The sequence below is a fragment of the Chrysemys picta genome, chromosome 17 (genome assembly GCF_011386835.1).
Source record: "Chrysemys picta bellii isolate R12L10 chromosome 17, ASM1138683v2, whole genome shotgun sequence".
NCBI classification, from domain to species: Eukaryota; Metazoa; Chordata; order Testudines; family Emydidae; genus Chrysemys; species Chrysemys picta.
The window spans coordinates 23733334-23753730 of NC_088807.1; the positions used below are offsets into that span (position 1 = coordinate 23733334).

The 20397-nt window shown below is 67.9% G+C and overlaps 4 protein-coding genes across 4 annotated transcripts; 1 reads left to right on the forward strand and 3 right to left on the reverse strand.

Annotated features, from left to right (window-relative positions):
• The first annotated feature begins 422 nt into the window (after positions 1-422).
• RUVBL2 (RuvB like AAA ATPase 2) lies at positions 423-9688 on the forward strand. Its single transcript, XM_065571065.1, has 15 exons — positions 423-574; positions 781-829; positions 1351-1406; positions 1862-2003; positions 2372-2501; positions 2827-2893; positions 3225-3331; positions 4357-4450; positions 5110-5233; positions 6547-6641; positions 7279-7397; positions 8274-8393; positions 8990-9119; positions 9260-9374; positions 9551-9688. The coding sequence occupies exons 1-15, from the start codon at positions 563-565 to the stop codon at positions 9574-9576; spliced, it is 1386 nt and encodes a 461-aa protein (XP_065427137.1). The 5' UTR covers positions 423-562; the 3' UTR covers positions 9577-9688.
• A 664-nt stretch (positions 9689-10352) lies between these two features.
• Positions 10353-11130, reverse strand: LHB (luteinizing hormone subunit beta). The gene is made up of 3 exons (XM_065570981.1): positions 11116-11130; positions 10772-10945; positions 10353-10632 (listed from the first exon to the last, which is right to left on the reverse strand). The coding sequence occupies exons 1-3, from the start codon at positions 11128-11130 to the stop codon at positions 10402-10404; spliced, it is 420 nt and encodes a 139-aa protein (XP_065427053.1). The 3' UTR covers positions 10353-10401.
• A 114-nt stretch (positions 11131-11244) lies between these two features.
• Positions 11245-14982, reverse strand: SAXO3 (stabilizer of axonemal microtubules 3). The gene is made up of 5 exons (XM_065571107.1): positions 14810-14982; positions 14100-14288; positions 13198-13360; positions 12883-13010; positions 11245-12350 (listed from the first exon to the last, which is right to left on the reverse strand). The coding sequence occupies exons 4-5, from the start codon at positions 13005-13007 to the stop codon at positions 11951-11953; spliced, it is 525 nt and encodes a 174-aa protein (XP_065427179.1). The 5' UTR covers positions 13008-13010; positions 13198-13360; positions 14100-14288; positions 14810-14982; the 3' UTR covers positions 11245-11950.
• A 4917-nt stretch (positions 14983-19899) lies between these two features.
• Positions 19900-20385, reverse strand: LOC135976227 (neurotrophin-4-like; the record flags this gene model as incomplete). Its single annotated transcript, XM_065570982.1, is given in 4 exon segments — positions 19900-20065; positions 20067-20155; positions 20158-20295; positions 20298-20385. Coding segments are annotated over 4 exon segments (384 nt in total), but the record flags the coding sequence as incomplete, so codon positions are not given.
• Positions 20386-20397: the final 12 nt, after the last annotated feature.

Genomic DNA, 20397 nt, shown 5'->3' on the forward strand with positions numbered 1-20397 from the left:
GGGCGGGGTCAGAGGAGGGTTTAGGAGGAGGAGGGGCGGGGTCAGGGAGGGGGTAGGAGGGAAGGGGCGGGGTCAGAGGAGGGTTTAGGAGGAGGGGGCGGGGTCAGGGGAGGGGTGGGGGCGGGGTCAGGGGAGGGGTGGGGGCGGGGGCGGGGTCAGAGGGGAAGGGGCGGAGTCAGAGGAGGAAGAGGGGCGGGGTCAGGGAGGAGGTGGGGTTAGAGGAGGGGTAGAATGAGGGAGGGGTCAGAGGAGGGTTTAGGAGGAGGAGGGTCGGGGGAGGGGTGGGGGCGGAGTCAGAGGAGGGTTTAGGAGGAGGAGGGGCGGGGTCAGATGGGAAGGGGCGGGGTCGGGGGGGAGGAGGGTTTAGGAGGAGGAGGGCGGGGTCAGAGGAGGAACAGGGGCGGGGTCAGGGAGGAGCGGGGTAGGAGGGCCGGGCCGGGCGGCTGGAGGACCGCGGACCATAGAGCGGCGGCCGGAGCGGCTCCCCCTGCTCGGCGCGTGGCGAGGAGAGACTTCCGGTTTCCGGTCAGCGCCGGGTGGTTCGTTGCGGAGTCGGAGCAACATGGCAACGGCGGTGAGAGAGACCCCCCCCGCCCCCCCGGGACCCCCCCGCGCGCCCCCCCGGCCCTGCCCGGTGCCCCCTGAGCGCGGCCCTGCCCGGGGGAGGGGCCCAGGGGGGGAGGGGGGAGGGATCCGGGGGGTTCTGGGGGGGTTGGGGGAAGCGGGGGGGCCGCGCGCTGCCCCGCCCCCCCTCACCCCCCCTCTCCGCTCTCCCCCCAGACCACGAAGGTGCCCGAGGTCCGGGACGTGACGCGCATCGAGCGGATCGGTGAGTCCCGCCCGGGGGGGGCGCGGGGGGGGGGCTGCGATCGCCCCAGCAGAGGAGCGGCGCCCTGTTGCCATGGGAACCAGCCGGGAGCCACGCGGTCTCCATGGCAACGGGGCTGGGCGCAACCTGCCCCCCCCACTCCCCCGCTGCTGTGGCCCGTGGGGCTGATCGGGGGACGGGGGGGGTTGATTGGGGGGGTGGGGGGTCTGGCCGGGCCGGGGGGGCTGATCGAGGGCCGGGGGGGGTTGATTGGGGGGGGGTGGGGGGGTCTGGCCGGGCCCGTGGGGCTGATCCGGGGTGGGGGGGGCTGATCGGGGGCCGGGGGGGGTTGATTGGGGGGGGTGGGGGGTCTGGCCGGGCCGGGGGGGCTGATCCGGGGTGTCAGGGAGCCGTGGGCGATACCAGGCTGCCTGGGCCCTTTGCCCTCATCAGCTCCGGTCTCTGCCCACCGGGGGGGGGACACACACCAAGCCCCCCCTCGGCCCGGACAGCCGGGTGATGCGTCTCTCTTCTGTCCCCAGGCGCCCACTCCCACATCCGGGGCCTGGGCCTGGACGATGCCCTGGAGCCCAGACAGGTACCTGGGGCGCCTCCTCCTGGCCACTCCCACGTGGGGAGTCTGGGCAGAGGGGGCCCACTGGGAGAGAGACCCAGGAGGCTTCCATGGGAGGGAAAATGGGGGGCTGTTGGGGGTAGCGTCACTGTCTGAGGGAGCTTGGGGGGGCTGTGCGGGGGGCATAGGGCACCTTGGTCAGCGGAGGGGAGGAACTGGGTATTGGGGGGGGGGGAGGTCTGGCGGGAGTGGGGGTTGCGTATGTGGGAAGGGCTGCATGTGAATGGGGGGAGATGGAAGGGCTGCCTCGGGGTTGCAGCAGGGGGCTGGGTGTGTGAGTGGGGGGATGGGCTGCATGTGAGGGAGGAGCGGGGGGGGGCTGGGTGTGTGAGTGGGGGGATGGGCTGCATGTGAGGGAGGAGCCGGGGGGGCTGGCTGGGGCTCCCCCCTCGCCGGCACCCACCCCTCGCTCTTCCCAGGTCTCGCAGGGCATGGTGGGCCAGCTGGCCGCCCGCCGCGCCGCCGGCGTCATCCTGGAGATGATCAAGGAGGGGAAGATCGCGGGCCGGGCCGTCCTCATCGCCGGCCAGCCGGGCACCGGCAAGACGGCCATCGCCATGGGTACAGCGCTGGGGGCCTCCCTCTAAGGCACCTGGGGGGCCCCTGTTGGGAACCGATCACAGCCTTGGCCTGGGGACCCCTCCTCCGCTCCTCCTCTTGACAAGTATAGGGCCCCCTGGACTCCTCCCCCACAGGAATCCGCCTCCCACATCCTGGAATCCTGCTCCCACCCAAGGAGTCCCCCCCCCCCCACCCGTGACCTGGGATCCCCCTACCCTGGGAATCCCTCCCACCCTGGGAATCCCTCCCACCCTGGCACTCTCCTCTGGGCCCCTCGAGGGAGTTGCCGTGCCCAGAGCAGTGGCTGAGCAGTGGGGGTCCCCAGCCATCCACTCCCCTGTGTAACCAGCTCTCCCCCCTGCCCCCAGGCATGGCGCAGGCGCTGGGGCTGGACACGCCCTTCACCGCCATCGCCGGCAGCGAGATCTTCTCCTTGGAGATGAGCAAGACAGAGGCGCTGACCCAGGCCTTCCGGCGCTCCATCGGCGTGCGCATCAAGTGAGGGGCAGGGCCCGGACGCTGGGGTTCTGTCTCCAGCTCTGGGAGGGGAGTGAGATCTGGTGGGTTAGAGTACGGGGGCTGGGAGCCAGGACTCCTGGGTTCTCTCCCCGGCTCTGGGAGGGGAGTGGAGTTGAGTGGTTAGACCGGGGGCTGGGAGCCAGGAGGGCATTGGTTGCCCTGCTGTGCGTAAGTGCCTCACTGGGCAGAGAGCTGCCCCCTGCTGGGGGTGCTGGGGGAAGCTGGTTTCTGTCCCTGGGGACTGTGGCGTGGCGGGTGGGGGTGAGGGCTGTCCCTCCTCACCCCCTCTCCTCTTTCCCCGCAGGGAGGAGACCGAGATCATCGAGGGGGAGGTGGTGGAGATCCAGATTGACCGCCCGGCCACCGGCACCGTGAGTGGGGAGCGGGGCAGGGGGGTGGGCAGCCCCTGGGGGCTGAGCCAGCCGGTGCCGCCCCGGGTTCACCTGCCCAGCTTGGCAGGAGCAGGACAGACCTGGGTTGGCTGGTGCTGCCCTGGTCTCCCATACCCCTCCTACCTCCCCCTCCCTTGCAGGAACTGGCCCCTCCCCTCCACCCAAGAGCAGGCCCCTCCCACCCCCACCAAGCAGGCCCTCCCTAGGCCAGTGGGTGGGGCACAGCTGTGGGCTCTCTCCCCCTCCCCCCCACATGTGCCGGGTGGTGTGTGCACGCAGTGGCTGACACCCCCCCTCCCCCCCGCCGCAGGGCGCCAAGGTGGGGAAGCTGACGCTGAAGACCACGGAGATGGAAACCATCTACGACCTGGGCACCAAGATGATCGAGTCACTGACCAAGGAGAAAGTGCAGGCAGGGTGAGGCGGGGGGGCGTTGGGTGCTGATGGGTGGGGGAGGGCGGCAGTGGGCGATGGGTGGGACGGGAGGGGCTGGGGCAGGGGGCCATGGGTGGAGAGCTTGCTTGCTGGGAGGGCAGGAATCCAGCAAGGAGTGGCTCCCCCAAGGGGTCCGTATCGGGGCTCCCGGTATAGAGGGCCGGCTCTCCCCTGTCTGCCTTCGCACACACACCCCCGGCCAGGCCTGACCATGCCCCCCATGCCTATAAAACGATGGTGTCTAAATTAGTTGTTACCGCTCAAGAAAGAGATGGTGGAGTCATTGTGGCGAGTTCTCTGAAATTATCTGGCAGCGGCAGAACAGAATGCTGGGAGTCATTAAGAAAATATATTGCCTCTCTATAAATCCAGGGCACGACCACCATCTGAATACTGCGTGCAGATGTGGTCGCCTCATCTCAAAAAAGATATATTGGGATTGGAAAAGGTTCAGAAAAGGCAACAAAAATGATTAGGGGCCTGGAATGGCTTCCACAGGAGGAGTGATTAATTAGACTGGGACTTTTCAGCTTGGAGAAGAGACGCCTAAAGGGGATACGATAAAGGTCTATAAAATCATGCCTGGTGTGGGGAAAGTGAATCAAGAAGTGTTATTTACTCCTCATAACACAAGAACTAGGGGTCACCCAATGAAATGAACAGGCAGCAGGTTTAAAACAAACAAAAGGAAATATTTCTGAAGACAGTGCACAGTCAACCTGTGGAACTCCTTGCCACAGGATGTTGTGAAGGCCAAGACTAGAACAGGGTTCAGAAAAGACCAAGATAAGTCCATGGAGGACAGGTCCATCAATGGCTATTAGCCAGGCTGGGCAGGGATGGGGTCCCAGGCCTCTGTTTGCCAGGAGCTGGGATGGGCGACGGCTGGATCGCTCGACGATCTCCTGTGCTGTTCATGCCCTCGGGGGCGGCTGCCGGCAAACAGGACACAGCTGGACGGACCTTTGGTCTGACCCAGTCTGGCCGCTCTTCTGTTCCCCCCGCAGGGACGTCATCACCATCGACAAAGCCACCGGGAAGATCAGCAAGCTGGGGCGCTCCTTCACCCGGGCGCGGGACTACGACGCCATGGGCGCCCAGGTACGGGCAGTGCCGGTTTGGGCGGGGGAAGTGGGGGCGCCCAGGTACGGGCAGTGCCGGGTTGGGGGAGGAGTGGGGGCGCCCAGGTACAGGCAGTGCCGGTTTGGGCGGGGGAAGTGGGGGCGCCCAGGTACGGGCAGTGCCGGTTTGGGCGGGGGAACTGGGGGCGCCCAGGTACGGTCAGTGCCGCGTTGGGGGGGGGAAGTGGGGGCACCCAGGTAGGGGCAGTGCCGGGTTGGGGGGGGAGTGGGGGGCGCCCAGGTACGGGCAGTGCCGGTTTGGGCGGGGGAAGTGGGGGCGCCCAGGTACGGGCAGTGCCGAGTTGGGGGGGGGGAAGTGGGGGCGCCCAGGTACGGGCAGTGCCGGGTTGGGGGGGGAGTGGGGGCGCCCAGGTACGGGCAGTGCCAGGTTGGGGGAAGTGGGGGCGCCCAGGTATGGGCTGGGGCTCTGAGCTGCCTGCCCCCCAAGTTCGGGCAGTGTGGGGGGTGGGGAGGTGCTCAGGGGCAGCAGGTGGGCTCTGTGCGGCCCTTCCCCGGATCACGTTCCTGCTGTCCCGGGGGGGGTGTTGGTGGCTGCCTGTGGGGCATGGTGGAGGGGGTTGCTGGGGGGGCGCAGTGGGGGGCTCCTGAGGGCAGACTCTGAGCTGCCCCTCCCCCCAGACTAAGTTTGTGCAGTGCCCGGACGGGGAGCTACAGAAGCGCAAGGAGGTCGTCCACACGGTGTCGCTGCATGAGATCGACGTCATCAACAGCCGCACGCAGGGCTTCCTGGCCCTCTTCTCAGGTACCCCCCTGCAGCCCCCGGTCACCCCACAGCCTCCCCCGTCACCTCCCCACAGCCCCCATCAACAGCTGCACTCAGGGCTTCCTGGCCCTCTTCTCAGGTCCCCCTGTCGCGGAGTGTGGGGGGACACCAGGCCCTGCACCCCCGGCTTCCTGCGATTCACCATGACTCTCAGCCAGCCAGTAAAACAGAAGGTTTATTTAGCCGACAGGAACACAGTCCAGGACGGGTCTTGCAGGTACAGACAACAGGACCCCGCCCCCCCCAGTTAGGTCCATCTTGGGGTCCAGGGGCACCACAGCCCCACTGGGGGGTCAGAGCCCCGTCTGGGCTCCCTCCATTACCCCAGCCAGCTCCTGAAACTCTCTCTCCAGCGTCTCTCACCCAGCCTCTCCCCTGCTCCCCCCCACCTTTGTCCAGTTTCCCGGCAGAGGTGTCACCTGGTCCCAGCCCCCTCCTGGGTTCTCACGTTACATCTCAGGTATCTTCCCTCAAGGCCAGTCTCCCATCCCCCCATGCAGACCGTCCCAGCCAACCTCCCACTCAGCATTCAAAGGCCACATTAAGAACAGTCCCAGTTCGTGTCACCCTCCTGCAACCCCCCTGTCACCCCACAGCCTCCCCCCCCCCGTCACCTCCCCACAGCCCCCATCAACAGCCGCACGCAGGGCTTCCTGGCCCTCTTCTCAGGTACCCCCCTGCAGCCCCCATCTCCCCACAGCCCCCCATCAACAGCCGCACGCAGGGCTTCCTGGCCTTCTTCTCAGGTACCCCCCTGCAGCCCCCCATCTCCCCACAGCCCCCCATCAACAGCCGCACGCAGGGCTTCCTGGCCTTCTTCTCAGGTACCCCCCTGCAGCCCCCCATCTCCCCACAGCCCCCCATCAACAGCCGCACGCAGAGCTTCCTGGCCCTCTTCTCAGGTACCCCCCATCACTCTGCACCTCTCCGTGGTCACCCCACAGCCCCCCTCTGCCCCCGGCACGGCCTCCCCACAGCCGCCCTCAGGGCTTCCTGGCCCTTTTCTCAGGTTCCCCCCTTCAGCCCCCTCATCACCCTCCACCTCCCCGCAGCCCCACTGTCACCCCACAGCCCCCCCCATGGCCCCCATCAACACTGCCCCAGGGCCTCCTGGCCCTCTTCCACGGCCCTGGGGGGCACAAGCTATACCCCCCTGAGTCAGAGCCTCTCCCCTCCCCCAGCGAGGTAGGGTGTCCCCCCACCCCCCACCCCGGGGAGGTTGGGTCCCCTGGGGGCGTCGGGGTCGGGGCGTGTCCCTGCCGGGGCTCACCATCTCGTGTCTGCATCACCAGGCGACACCGGGGAGATCAAGGCCGAGGTGCGGGAGCAGATCAACGCCAAGGTGGCCGAGTGGCGTGAGGAGGGAAAAGCCGAGGTCATCCCGGGGGTGAGTGCGGGTGTGGGGAGGTGCTGGACAGGTGATCTCGAGGGTGAGCGCGTTGGGGGGGTGCTGGCTGGGTGATCTCGGGGGGGGGGAGCGTGTGGGGGGGCACTGGCTGGGTGATCTCGGGGGGGGTGAGCGCGTGGGGGGGCGCTGGACAAGTGATCTCGGGAGTGAGCGCGTGGGGGGGCGCTGGCTGGGTGATCTCGGGGGGGTGAGCGCGTGGGGGGGTGCTGGCTGGATGATCTTGCGGGGTGAGGGTGTTTGGGGCTTGGGTGTAGCTGGGGTAGGAGGATGCCTGTGGGGTGTTGGGGGGCAACATGGTTCTGGGGACCGAGTGATTTGGGGGGGCTAAGTGTATGCACAGGGGGTTGGGAGGGATAGCATGGGGCGGCAGGGTGACCCCGGGGAGGGAGGGGGTATGGTGGATGGGTCAGCAGGGTGACCCCAGGGAGGGGGGGATCGCGGCGGATTGACCATGGGGAGGGAGGGAGCTGGTGGAGTGACCCCAGGGAGGGAGGGGGATGGTGGGGGGGCTGGCGGGGTGATCACAGGGAGGGGGATTGCGGTGGGATGACCATGTGAAAGGGAAGGGGGCAGCAGGAGGGTGATGGCTGTGCCACCGCCCCCTTTCCCCCCCCAGGTGCTGTTCATTGATGAGGTTCACATGCTGGACATCGAGTGTTTCTCCTTCCTCAACCGGGCGCTGGAGAGCGACATGGCCCCCGTGCTCATCATGGCCACCAACCGCGGCATCACCAGGTGGGCAGCCGCCGGGCGGGGCCTGGCCTGGGAGGGGGCACAGGTGGGGCTTTCCCAGTGAGGGGTGGAGTGGGGGGCCTGGGTTGACAGATGGTTCTGAAGGGGGGGCTGGTGGAGGGGGGTTGGCTGGGGAGGGCAGGGTGACAGGCAGCTGGAGACCCCCCCCCAGTCCTGAGGCCCTGCTCCCCACAGGATTTGGTCTGGGGGGGCTGAGTGAATGCACAGGGGGCTGGCGAGGGGGCAGGCCCAGGGCAGGGCAGTCATGGGGCGACGCTCTGAACTGCTCCCTACGAAGCCAGGCAGGACTCGGGGGGGTCCTCCTCTCTCGGAGCAGACTGTCCCCGGGCAAGGAGCTCACACGGCTTCACCTTCCTGGGGCTGAGCCCGGAGCATTCAGCATCCCCGTCCCCCCGTGCACCTCCCGCAGCGAGTCCGTCCGGGGGGGGGTCCTGGGAGAGTCAGAGGGTCCTGCCCCCCAACTCCGCAGTCAGACGTGACTCTCCGCCGGCCGGGAACACGGAAGGTTTATTAGCCGACAGGAACACAGTCCAACACAGAGCTTGTGGGTACAGAGACCAGGACCCCTCAGTCTGGTCCCTCTTGGGGGGAGGCCCAGACCCTGGTTTTGGGTATTGGTGCAGCACACAGGGAAACTGAGGCACACACAGTGTTCGTGTAGGGCAGTAAGACTCACGTGCAACATAATGAGACGAATAAAACCCCACTTCATCACAGGGGGCTTTCCCAGTGAGGGGTGGGGGGTGCATGGTGACAGGTGGCTCTGACGGGGTGGGGGGGTGATAGGCGGCTCTCACCCTAGCTGGGGGGGGGGGGACTGGAGCCCCTCCCCCGTCGCTGAGGCCCCGCTCCCCCCAGGATCCGCGGCACCAGCTACCAGAGCCCCCACGGGATCCCCCTCGACCTGCTGGACCGGCTGCTGATCATCTCCACCGCGCCCTACAGCGACAAGGAGACCAAGCAGATCCTCAAGATCCGGTGAGGGGGGGGCTGCTGCGAGTGTGTGTGTTGTCCCCCCCACCCCCCCAAGCAGTGCCCATAGGCCGGATGCTGTCACCCAGCCGGCAGCCCCTGGGAGTAACTCTCATTGGGGGGAGCCCCTCAGCTTCCCGCCCCCTTGTAGCCTGCAGGGGTCAGGCCGGGAGCCCCCCACAGCAAGTGCCCCAGAGGGAGCCAGGCCCCCCAGCTCCGAGCTCGGGCGTGACTCGGCCGGGGGGGGGGGGGTAGTTGGGGGTCTGGGCGCAGCGCGGAGAGTCCTGGGTTAGCGCCGAGAACAGAAATTACACCCAAGGCCGCCAGAGGGCCCCCCCCCCCCCCCCGACCCCTTAGTGCTGGTGCCCCCAGCTGCCCCACACGGAGCAACCACCCCCCCCGACCTCTCCCGGCCCTTTGTCCTGCAGCTGGTCGCACCCGGCCGGCTCCCTGCCCCCAATGACCATGCAGCATGTGGGGAAACCGAGGCACGGAGCATAGTCAGGGACATCTTCCAATGCTGCGAGCTCCCCCCAAGCCAGGAGCCCTCCGGTGCTGCGAGCTCCCCCCAGCAGTGCCCTGCCCCCTCTCTCCGCCCCCAGGTGCGAGGAGGAGGACGTGGAGATGAACGAAGACGCCTACACGGTGCTGACGCGCATCGGGCTGGAGACCTCCCTGCGCTACGCCATGCAGCTCATCACCGCCGCCAGCCTGGTGTGCCGCAAGAGGAAGGTGAGGCCCGGACGCCTGGGTTCGAGCCTGGCTCCGGGGGGGGGAGGGGGGAGAAGGGGGGCTGGGAGCCAGGGCTCCTGGGTGGGGTTTCTGAGGGTGCACCAGGCCCCTCTGACGTGCCCCCCCCCCCACCCCCGCAGGGCACGGAGGTGCAGGTGGAGGACATCAAGCGCGTGTACTCCCTGTTCCTGGACGAGTCCCGCTCCACCCAGTACATGAAGGAGTACCAGGACGCCTTCCTCTTCAACGAGCTCAGTGAGTGCTGGGGAGGGGATGGGGGGGGGGGGCAGTGGGCAGGTGGGGGGTATAGAGGGCAGCCGCCCAATGGGGGCTCCCCTCCAGGTAGGGGGCTGCTGCCCAGCTCAGCGGGGCGGGCAGTGGGGTCTTGCCCCTTCCCCTCCTCCCCTTCTAACCTTCCTAATCTCTTGCAGAGGGAGACACCATGGACACATCATGATCCCGCCCCCCTGCTGCCCCCTCCCCCCCCCCCCCAAGACCCCTTTCCCCCCTTGCCCGTCCAGCCGTTTCATTGGTTTCTGATTTTGTAAAATAAACGTTTTGGAAAAATCTGCTGAGTGTCTGACGGCCTGGGAGCCCGGACGCCTGGGTTCTGTGCTTGGCTCTGGGAGGGGGCTGGGGGCCTGGACGCCTGGGTTCTGTGCTGGCTCTGGGAGGGGGCTGGGGGCCTCGGAGCCCGGACGCCTGGGTTCTGTGCTGGCTCTGGGAGGGGCTGGGGTCTTCGGAGCCCGGACGCCTCGGTTCTGTGCTGGCTCTGGGAGGGGGCTGGGGCCTCGGAGCCCGGATGCCTGGGTTCTGTGCATGGCTCTGGGAGGGGGCTGGGAGTCTTGTGTGGGGGTGGGAGACGGCTGGGAGCCCGGACGTCTGGGTTCTGTGCCGGGCTCTGGGAGGGGACTGGTGGTCTAATGAGGGGTGGGGGGGGGCTGGGTGCCCGGACGCCTGGGTTCTGTGCCTGGCTCTGGGAAGGGACTGGTGGTCTCGGGGTGGGGGTGGGAGACGGCTGGGAGCCCGGACGCCTGGGTTCTGTGCTTGGCTCTGGGCGGGGGTTGGGGGGCTAGATTCCTTGGTTCTGTGCCTGGCTCTGGGAGGGGGCTGAGGTCTAGTGGGTTGTGGGGAGGGGCTGGGAGCCCGGAGCCCCCCAGGTTCTGTGCCTGGCCCTGGGGGCCAGTGGTCACAACGAGGCCCTGCTCCTGCGCCCCCCCCCCCCACACACACACATGCACGGAGCCGAGGGCGTGGCCATGGCGTTTATTGCCCCCCGCCCCTAGGCGAAGCCCCCCCGGGCGCTGCAGAAGTCGGGCCCCAGGCTGTGCACGGTGCAGTCGCTGGAGTCCATGGGGCACAGGCTGCAGTGGCAGCTCAGTGCCACCGGGAAGGTGAAGGCCGGGTCCACGCCGGGCGGGCAGCCGGGCAGCGCCAGCGTCTCGTAGCGCACGGCCCGGTAGCTGCAGACGTGCTGGGAGACGGGCGCCAGGGCGCTCTTGTACACCGGCTCCTGGGGAGAGAAGGGTAGGGCAGGGGGGCAGGCGGCAACCCCCCCGGGGCCTGTGCCCCTCTCCCGCCGGTGCCCGCCCACCCCCGGGTGCGGGGTCCCTGCCCGCTGGGCCCGCCGCCCGCCCCGGCCCCGCCCTCACCTTGGTCTGGCAGTACCCGCTGCAGATGGCCGTGGCCACGGTGACGCAGACGGGGCAGTCGTCCTTCTCGGCCGCGATGGTGGCGTTGACGGGGCGGCAGAAGCGGCGCCCGCGGGTGGCCCCCAGGGCCCCCCCGGCCAGCAGCAGCGCCAGCACCAGAGCCTGCAACCCGCGCTAGGGGAGAGGACAGAGCGGGGGGCAGATGGGGCCGGCTCGGGGAAGGGGGCACTGTTAGCTGGGGCCCGGACCCTCCCCAGCAGGGACCCATGTGCCCCCACGCCCCCCCCTGGCCAGCGCACGGCTCCCTGCACCCCCCATTTCCAGCCCCCCCCCGCTGCTCTCACCTGTGGGGGTCCCATGCTGGCGTTGGTGCTCGAGGAAATCAGCACCAGGCATTCCCCGCTGCCCCTCTTATACCAGCAGCTCCTGCCCCCCCAGTGCCCATGTCCCCCCCCCACCCCACTCCAGCTGGCGGCAGCGGGGAGCCAAGGCCACCCCCCCCCCCACCCCGGCACAGGGAGGGGGCGACTTCAAGGCCAACGTCACTAGGGCGCTCGGCCCACGCGGCCTGTTTGCCAGGGTTGAACCCAGGGGTCCGAGCAGCCAGCCCCTTCGCGTGCCACAGCCCCTGGGGACTCCTGGGTTCTCTCTCCAGTTCGGGGAGGGGAGGGGAGCTGGGGGTGAGAGCAGGGGGGGGCTGGGGCGCAGGACTCCTGGGTTCTCTCCCGGCTCGGGGAAGGGAAGGGGCTGGGGCGCAGGACTCCTGGGTTCTCTCCCGGCTCGGGAAAGGGAGGGGGGAGAGCAGTTCACCCTCTCGGCTCATGTCTCCTGTGCCAAGGGCAACCCGGGCTCCCCCCGGAAGCCGGGGGCTGGCGCCAGCTGCGTTGCCAGGTGAGAAATCCCCACATCCTGCAGGCCACAACAGCGGCGCCCCCGGACAAATCCCCCCCAAGGGCACGAGGGAGGGGGGCTGGGAGTCAGGACACCTGAGTCCTCTTCTGAGAATCATACCTGGCAGCCCCTCCCTCCCCCAAATAGAACCCAGGTGTCCTGGCGGCTGGGGGGGCAGAGAAAGGACCAGGCCTCAGCGAGCCCCCTGCCCCCCAAGGAGGACAGACCAGAGAACACAGGGGTGACGTATTGTAGCATGTTGGGGTGCACAGTATGGGGGGCCCCCCCTCAGACAGGCCTGGGTTTGCTGCTCCCATAACATTGGCTCTCCGTGCGGTACATCAGGGGCACTGCCAGGATCTGGGGCCCGGCTGCGGGGGGGCAGACGGTGGGGGGCCGGGCTGGGGGCCCCCGGGTGCTGGGGGTGCGGCGGGGGGACCCGTAGGACTCCTGCGCCAGGCTCAGCACCCCCCGGTGCGGGACAGCAGGGGCCAGCATGGGCAGGCGGGGAGGGCGGGTGGGACTCGGGAAGAGGCTGGGGTCGCGTGGGGGGCCGGGGAGCCGGAGGGGGGGCACCGCGTCCTTGCCCAGGGAGGGGTCCCTCAGGCCGTGCCCCCAGGCCTTCGGGTAACCCTCAAACTGCCAGTAGGTGAGAGCGTCTTTCCGGGCGTAGCCCTGCAGCTCCTGCCTGGGGGAGAGATGGGGGGGGGGTGTGAAACCACGGATCCTTCTGCCCCCCGACTCGGTCAGCCCTGCCCGCACCCCCCAACCCCTCCCTCTTCCAATGGGCCCCAGGCAGCCTGCCTCCCAGCCCCCCCGGCTCTAACCACTAGACCCCACTCCCCTCCCAGAGCCAGGAGAGAACCCAGGCATCCTGCCTCCCAGCCCCCCCCCTGGCTCTAACCACTAGACCCCACTCCCCTCCCAGAGCCAGGGAGAGAACCCAGGCGTCCTGCCTCTCAGCCCCCCCTGCTCTAACCACCAGCCCCCACTCCCCTCCCAGAGCCAGGGAGAGAACCCAGGCGTCCTGCCTCCCAACCCCCCCGGCTCTAACCACCAGCCCCCACTCCCTTCCCAGAGCCAGGGAGAGAACCCAGGCGTCCTGGCACCCAGCCCCGCCCTGCTCCAACCACCAGCCCCCACTCCCCTCTCAGGGCCAGGGAGAGAACCCAGGCGTCCTGGCTCCTAGCCCCCGCCCCCGAAGCAGTGGGGTCTCTCACGGGGTGAAGGCGCGGATGTCCTGGCTGGTGACGGAGACGTAGGGCTCCAGACGGCTCAGAACCGCCCCGTCGCGGACGTAGAAGACGGATCCGGCCAGGGGCTTGTTCTCCGTGCTGCCCACCATGGACTGGAGTGCCGGGGGAGATGGAAATTAGGGTTCACCCCATTCTGGGGACCCCAGCCCCTCCCCCCACCCCATCTGCCATCTCCCTGGGAATCTGACCTCTCTCCCCACCCCATCGGCCTCCTGGGGAACCCCAGCCCCTTCCCCCCCAACCAGAGAGCCCCCCCACCCCCATCTCTGGGGTCCCTACCTTGGAGGCGCCGTCACTGTGGTGGGCAGCCAGGCCGAAGGGCTGGGGGCCAGCGTGGTGGGCGGGCTCGGGGGGCAGGTTGGGCCAGCCGCAGAATCGGTGCCGGGTCTCGCTCGGCCGCCCCCCCCGGGGTCAGCGGGACCCGCCAGGCGCGGAGCTGCAGCTGGGGGACAGAGCACCAGGGGTGGGGGGAGGTGGGGGTCAGTGCAGGGGGGAGGGAGACAGGCGCCCCCATGTTCTAAGGAGCCCCCACCCCTGATCCATAACCTTCCTCCCCCTGCCCCCAACAGCCAGTGGGGGACACGAGAGCAGATCCCAAAAGCCACCCTGGGGGGCGAGAGACAATGTGTGACCCTCAAACGCCTCCACAGCATCACCGCCCCCCCCCCCACCTGGGAGCAGGCGCTGAGCCATGGAACCCAGGCATCCTGGCTCCCAGCCCCCGCACCCCGCTCTACCCACTGCACCCCACTCCCCTCCCCTAGCTGGGGATGGAACCCAGCGTCTTGGCTCCCAGCCCCCCCCCCTCTAACCACTAGACCCCACTCCCCTCCCAGAGCCATGGAGAGAACCCAGGCGTCCTGGCTCCCAGCCCCCCTGCTCTAACCACTAGTCACCACTCCCCTCCCAGAGCCGGGGATAGAACCCAGGCGTCCTGGCTCCCAGCCCCCCCCCCCCCTCTAACCACTAGACCCCCACTCCCCTCCCAGAGCCGGGGATAGAACCCAGGCGTCCTGGCTCCCAGCCCCCCTGCTCTAACCACTAGTCCCCACTCCCCTCCCAGAGCCGGGGATAGAACCCAGGCGTCCTGGCTCCCAGCCCCCCTGCTCTAACCACTAGTCCCCACTCCCCTCCCAGAGCCGGGGATAGAACCCAGGCTCCCAGCTCCCCCCTCCTTGTGCCTTGTCCCGGAGGTCCTTGTTGCAGTGGACTCTCCACAGCGGGGCGGGCAGGAGGTAGCCGGGCTGCCCCAGGACCCCTCCGTGGGTTTTCACGTCATGGCAGAGCCCCGTGGTGGTCGCTAGGCGCTGGATCAGCTCTTCCCGCGGGGGCCGCTCCGCGCCGGGGGGCAGGGGCTCATGGACTGTGGACTGGAGGGGAGACAGAGAGAGCCTGTAACCCCCCGCCCCACACAGCTGGGGAGAGAACCCAGGCGTCCTGGCTGCTGCCCCCCCCACCCCGACCTCCCATCCCAAATCAGGAGGGAACCCACGCGTCCTGGATGCCAGCCCCTCCCCTCCAACCACTAGGCCCCACTCCCCTCCCAGAGCCAGGATTAAACGCAGGCATCTTGGCTCCAGTTTCTCCCAGCCCCAGGTCTAACCACCGGACCCCTCTCCCCAAGCCAGGAGGGAACCCAGGCGTCCTGGCTGCCAGTCCCCTCCCCTCCAACCTCTAGGCCCCACTCCCTGCCCAGAGCCAAGATAGAACCCAGGCGTCCGAGCTCCTAGCCCCCTGCCCCCACTCTAACCACGAGACCCCACCCGCCTCCCAGAGCCAGGATAGAACCCAGGCATCCTGGCTCCTGTTCCCCCCCCAGCTCTAACCACCAGACCCCCACTCCCCGAGCCAGGAGGGAACCCAGGCGTCCAGGCCGCCGGCTGGCACTCACGCGGGCAGCAGGGGGCGGGAAGGGCTGTGGGGGCCAGTTCTCCAGCCCCACTCCACTGCTGGTGAGGGGCCAGTCCCGGCTGTGGTGCCATTGGGCCCCCTCGACGCCCCAACCCAGGTCGGTGCCCGCGGGCGCGGGCAGGACGGTGCCAGCCATGCCAGCCTCTGCCCTGGCCCTGCCCCCAGGGGGGGGGTGTTTGTGACTTGTTACCATGGAGCTGGAACCCAGCATATGTGACCTGGCACGGAGCCCAGGGAGCAGCTGGCAACCCGGATGCCTGGGTTCTCTCCTGGCTCTGGGAGAGTAGTAGGGTAGAGTGGCGGGGGAGGGGCTTAGAGCTAGGACGCCTGGGTTCTCTCCCCAGCTTGGAGGGGGGGGGGGTGACAAAGTGGGGGCTTTTCATAGTGTGCATGAACACGGTGTGTGCCTCAGTTTCCCTGTGTGCTGGGGGTGTAACTGGGGGCAGCAGAGGGGGGGTTGTTGCTGCAGGGGGCCAGGTGTGACCTCGCCCAGCAGCCGAGACCCCGACGACAGCCAGGCGATGGGGGACCCAGCGACTGGTGCCCGGGAGGCCCCCCCAGCTCGGGAGCAGCCGGTTCCAGCCATTGGGGGAACAAGGGGCTGAGGGGAGGGGCCCAGGTGACCTGCTGGACGACAAAGGGGTGGTGTGGGGCCCAGCTGGAAGGGGGGCCTGTGGGGAGGGGATATAGGGGTCCCGGATGGAAGAGGAGGGCTGTGGGGAGGGGATATAGGGGGCCTAGCTGGAAGGGGGGGATGTGAGGAGGGGATATGGGCCCCGGTTGGAAGGGGGGGCTGTGGGGAGGGGATACGGGGCCCAGCTGGAAGGGGGGGGCTGTGGGGAGGGGATATAGGGGGCCTGGCTGGAAGTGGGGGGATGTGAGGAGGGGATATGTGCCCCGGTTGGAAGGGGGGTGTGTGGGGAGGGGATATGGAGTCTGACTGCACGGGGGGGGGCTGTGGGGAGGGGATATAGGGAGCCTGGCTGGAAAGGGGGGATGTGGGGAGGGGATATGGGCCCCGGTTGGAAGGGAGGGGCTGTGGGGAGGGGATATAGGGGGCCTGGCTGGAAGGGGGGGCTGTGGGGAGGGGATATAGGGGGCCTGGCTGGAAGGGGGGCGTGGAGGAGGGGATATGGGGCCCGGGTGGAAGGGGGGGCTATGGGGAGGGGATATAGGGGGCCTGGTTGGAAGGGGGGCATGGGGGAGGGGATATGGGGCCTGGTTGGAAGGAGGGAGGGCTGTGGGGAGGGGATATAGGGGGCCTGGTTGGAAGGGGGGCATGGGGGAGGGGATATGGGGCCTGGCTGGAAGGGGGGGGCTGTGTGGAGGGGATATGGAGTCCGACTGCAAGGGGGGGTTGGGAGGGAGGAGATACAGGGCCTGGCTGGAAGGGGGGGCTGGGGGGCCGAGGAGCAGGTGGAGCCCATGGGGCCGGGCCACGGGGCGGGGACTGGCCAAGCCGGGCCCCTGAGAGCTGCCTGGGCTGGGGGGGACGTACGATAACACCCCCCTTTGCACTGGCTGAGGGTTGCTGCGGGCTGGAGCCCGGGGGGGGGGGCTGCCAGAGCTAGGGGACCCCCGAGGGGCCCGGGGCAGAGCCAGGCACTGGGGGCTCAGGGCTGGCCCCCCAAGAGCGATGCCGCTGGATTAACGGCACACTGACACATTTCTGTTCGGGGCCAACGAACGGCCCAGCACGGAGCCCGGATTCGGCCCGAGCGTTCGCCAGAAACAGGCTCTGGGCGCCAATCGACACCGGCCGGTGCGTTTCCAAGGTGGGGGGAGCAAGTCCCGAGACAACAGCTCTGTTCTAAAGCGAGGAGGGTCCCGGGCAGGACAGCGGCTGCTCCGGCTCTTTTTTAGCCGGGTGAGTCGGTATCCGCCCAAGAACAGGCTCCTCGCGGCACCACAGTTATTTGGGGAGAAGCTTTCGTGGGCTACCGCCGATGAAGGGGCTGTAGCCCACGAAAGCTGATGCTCAAATACATGCGTTAGTCTCTAAGGTGCCGCAAGTACGGGGCCGGCTTTAGGCCGATTCCCCCGATGCCCCGGAATCGGGCCCCACGCCTCAGGCACCTTTTAAATTTTTTTTACGCACCTGGCGGTGGTCCGCTCGGGGTCTTCAATGCCGCGGAAGACCCGGAGCCAAGTGAAGGACACACTCTCCCCCCCCTGCTGAAGTGTCGCCGAAGACCCGGACCACCGCCGGATATTCGAATCGGGCCCCGCATAGGGTGACCAGATGTCCCAATTTTATAGGGACAGTCCTGATTTTGGGGTCTTTTTCTTATATAGGTTCCTATTACCCCCCCACCCCCATCCCGCTTTTTCACACTACGTCTGGGCACCCTAGCCCCGCGGGTCCTAAAGCCGGCCCTGCCCAAGTACCTCTGGTCTTGCTACGACGCCGTTTTCCCGCACGCAGGAATGCGATCTGGTAACCCCCACGCCTGCATTTTCCCCTCGCTTGTTTCCTTTTCCCATGTAACAAGTGGTATGACTGGGTCTATGGGAGCCGGCCGTGCCCCAGTGAATTTAGAAGGGTTTTGTTAAAGGACGACGAGGTAATAACATGGAGACGTAGGGTGACCAGATGTCCTGATTTTATAGGGACAGTCCCGACGTTTGGGTTTTTTTCTTGTATAGGCTCCTATTACCCCGCATCCCCATCCCGACTTTTCACCCTACGTCTGCTCACCCTACGTAGATGTGATGAGAACAATGTGACGTGGAATAGACTGAGTGCGGGTGCGTGGCTGATGTTTGGATGGATAATAAAAGGTCGAGGCGCCGGCCTGAGAATCATAATAAACGACCCCACATCTGGAGGAAGAAAAACCACCACCCTCCGGCAGGGCCGTTTGGCCGCAGAATGGGCTGGGGGATAACCCCGAGGGCACCCCCGGAAACACCCCCCAACCGCCCCCGAGGCCGGGAGGGCCGGAGAACCCAACGACCAGCCGCGATGGATGTGATTGATTCTCACGTCAACCCCGAGACCGGCCTGAACAACCCCCCGAGACGTGTCCCAGGCCGGATCCCTATAAAGACAGACCCTAAAGACTGTGGACTTCGGGGCTGGTTCTGCCACCAACTTCCAGGAGCCTCGGACGAGGCCCAGCTCCGTCCCCGTGTCCAGGCCGGTGCGCGAGCAACTCCTAGGCCGGGAACTAGAATAAGGACCCGGCCGAACGTGCGTGTGTGAATGTGTGAGCGAACGGGTGTTCACCGGCCGCTGGCTCTAAGTCTGTCTGTAGCCACAATAAACGCAGCGTGTGGCCGTAGCCCCGAGTAACATCCTACGGGGTTTTATTTTCAACAACCGCCCCCCCCGGGAAGGCGTCGCAGGGACGGGCTCCTCCCAGGGGCCGTAGGGAGCCGAGCAAACGCGGGGCCTGGGACACAGGGTGTAGCAGTCAGAGCAGGGGGGGCTGGGAGCCAGGATGCCTGGCTCCGGGACGGGAGTGGGGTCTAGTGGTTAGAGCGGGGGGGGGGCAGGACTCCTGGGTTCTCTCCCTGGCTCTGGGAGGGGAGTAGGGTCTAGTGGCTGGAGCAGGGAGGGCTGGGAGCCAGGACTCCTGGGTTCTCTCCCTGGCTCTGGGAGGGGAGTGGGGTCTAGTGGTTAGAGCAGGGGGGGCTGGGAGCCAGGACTCCTGGGTTCTCTCCCTGGCTCTGGGAGGGGAGTGGGGTCTAGTGGTTAGAGCAGGGGGGGCCGGGAGACAGGACTCCTGGTTCTATTTTCAGCTCAGCCGGTGGTGGGGGGGTGTTTTGGACTCACCCCTTGCTGTGCCCCCTCCCCCGCCCCAGTGCGGGCTGCCCCTCGCCCGGCTGAGGTTGCTTGTCCCCTCTGGGAGTGTCATGGGGGGGTCTTGGCCATGAACAGTCTGGGTTCCATTCGGGGGGTGCCAGGGGCTGTTTCCACACTGGCCCTGCTCCGTTGTTAACCCGTGGGACCCCCCGCTGCAGGACACGCCCCATCCAGAGTTGGGAGTGCAGGGGTGTGGGGCAGTTTGGGGGCCAATTACTCTCTCCCACACACATACCCCAGAGAAGTGTGTGCATGTGGGGCAGTTAACGGGGCTGGATGGGTCCATGGGTGTGATTCTGCCCCAGGGTTGGGGGCAGCTACCAGATCAGGGAGCCCTTGAATATCCCTGTCCCTGCCACAAGGTGGCGTCAAACCCCAGGAATCCCCCCAGCTCCCCCCTCAACCCGGGGCACGAGTGGGGGCCAAACTACCCCCCCCAGGGAGCAGAGAGGGGTCAGTCAGGAGGTGTACCTCCCTCAACTGGGGGGGGGGGCTGCGGGTCGGGAGTGAGGGGCACCGGCAGGGCTGGGGGGGCACTTTGATGGCTGGCCGTGGGACTCATGGGAATCGCAGGGCTCCCAGACTCCTGTGGGGTGGGTGCCCCACATGTGGATCCCGAGGGTCGTGTGTCCCCCCCGGGAAACAGGCCATGACCCCAATGAACGACGCGGAGACTCTGGGTTTTGTTTCCTTCGGTCTTTTTCGGGTACAAGGAACCGTTCAAGCGGGTCACGGGGGGGGGATGTCAGGAATAATTTAATTCGGGGGGGGCGGAATGGATCAGAACCGGGGAGAGGGGGGTAATAAATATGGGAAGAAACAGCGAACAGCCACAAAAGGCAGAAACCCCCTGGAGGCCACAGTCCTCAGCCCCCGGGCTGACCCACGGCGCCCACAGCCTCCAGCCCCACAGCTCAGTCTCCGAGCCTGGCCCCCAGCCCCGAGGGCTGACCCACGGCCCCCAGCCCCACTGCTCAGTCTCCGAGCCTGGCCGCCAGACCCCGGGCTGACCCACGGCGCCCACAGCCTCCAGCCCCACAGCTCAGTCTCCGAGCCTGGCCCCCAGCCCCGAGGGCTGACCCACGGCTCCCAGCCCCACTGCTCAGTCTCCGAGCCTGGCCCCCAGATCCTGGGCTGACCCACGGCGCCCACAGCCTCCAGCCCCACAGCTCAGCCTCTGAGCCTGGCCCCCAGGGCTGACCCACGGCCCCCAGCCCCACAGCTCAGTCTCCAAGCCTGACCCCCAGCCCCAGGCTGAACCCCAGCGTCCATGTGCGTGCCAGTGTCTGAGTCGCTCGGGTTCCCAAGCAGAGCCCAGCGGGCGGGGGCCGGGGGCTCCATCCCTCAGCCCCCCCCCGGCTACGTCCGCCCGGCGCGGCTCAGCAGGGTGCAGACGCAGGCCGTGTCGATGCGGATCCAGCGCCAGCCCCACCAGCTTGTCGGCGTCGGCGGTCAGGGCCCGCACGTACGACTGCTTGGCCTTGCACTCGGAGAGCCAGTGGCGCCGGTCCACGCCCGGCACCCGCCCGCCGTCCCGCCCGCCGGGTTGCACTTGGTCTCGAAGAAATACTGCTTGAGCGGCCCGGTGAGCGTCTGCACCTCGGACAGCACCGACACCGCCTTGCCCCGGATGTCCACGGCCGTGCGCTTGTCCGTCACCACAGGCTGACGCTGTCGCACACGGACATCTCGCCCCGGCGGGCCGCCTCCGGCCCCCCGGCCCCCGCCGCGCCCGTCGCGTCCCGTTGGCCGGCCCCGCC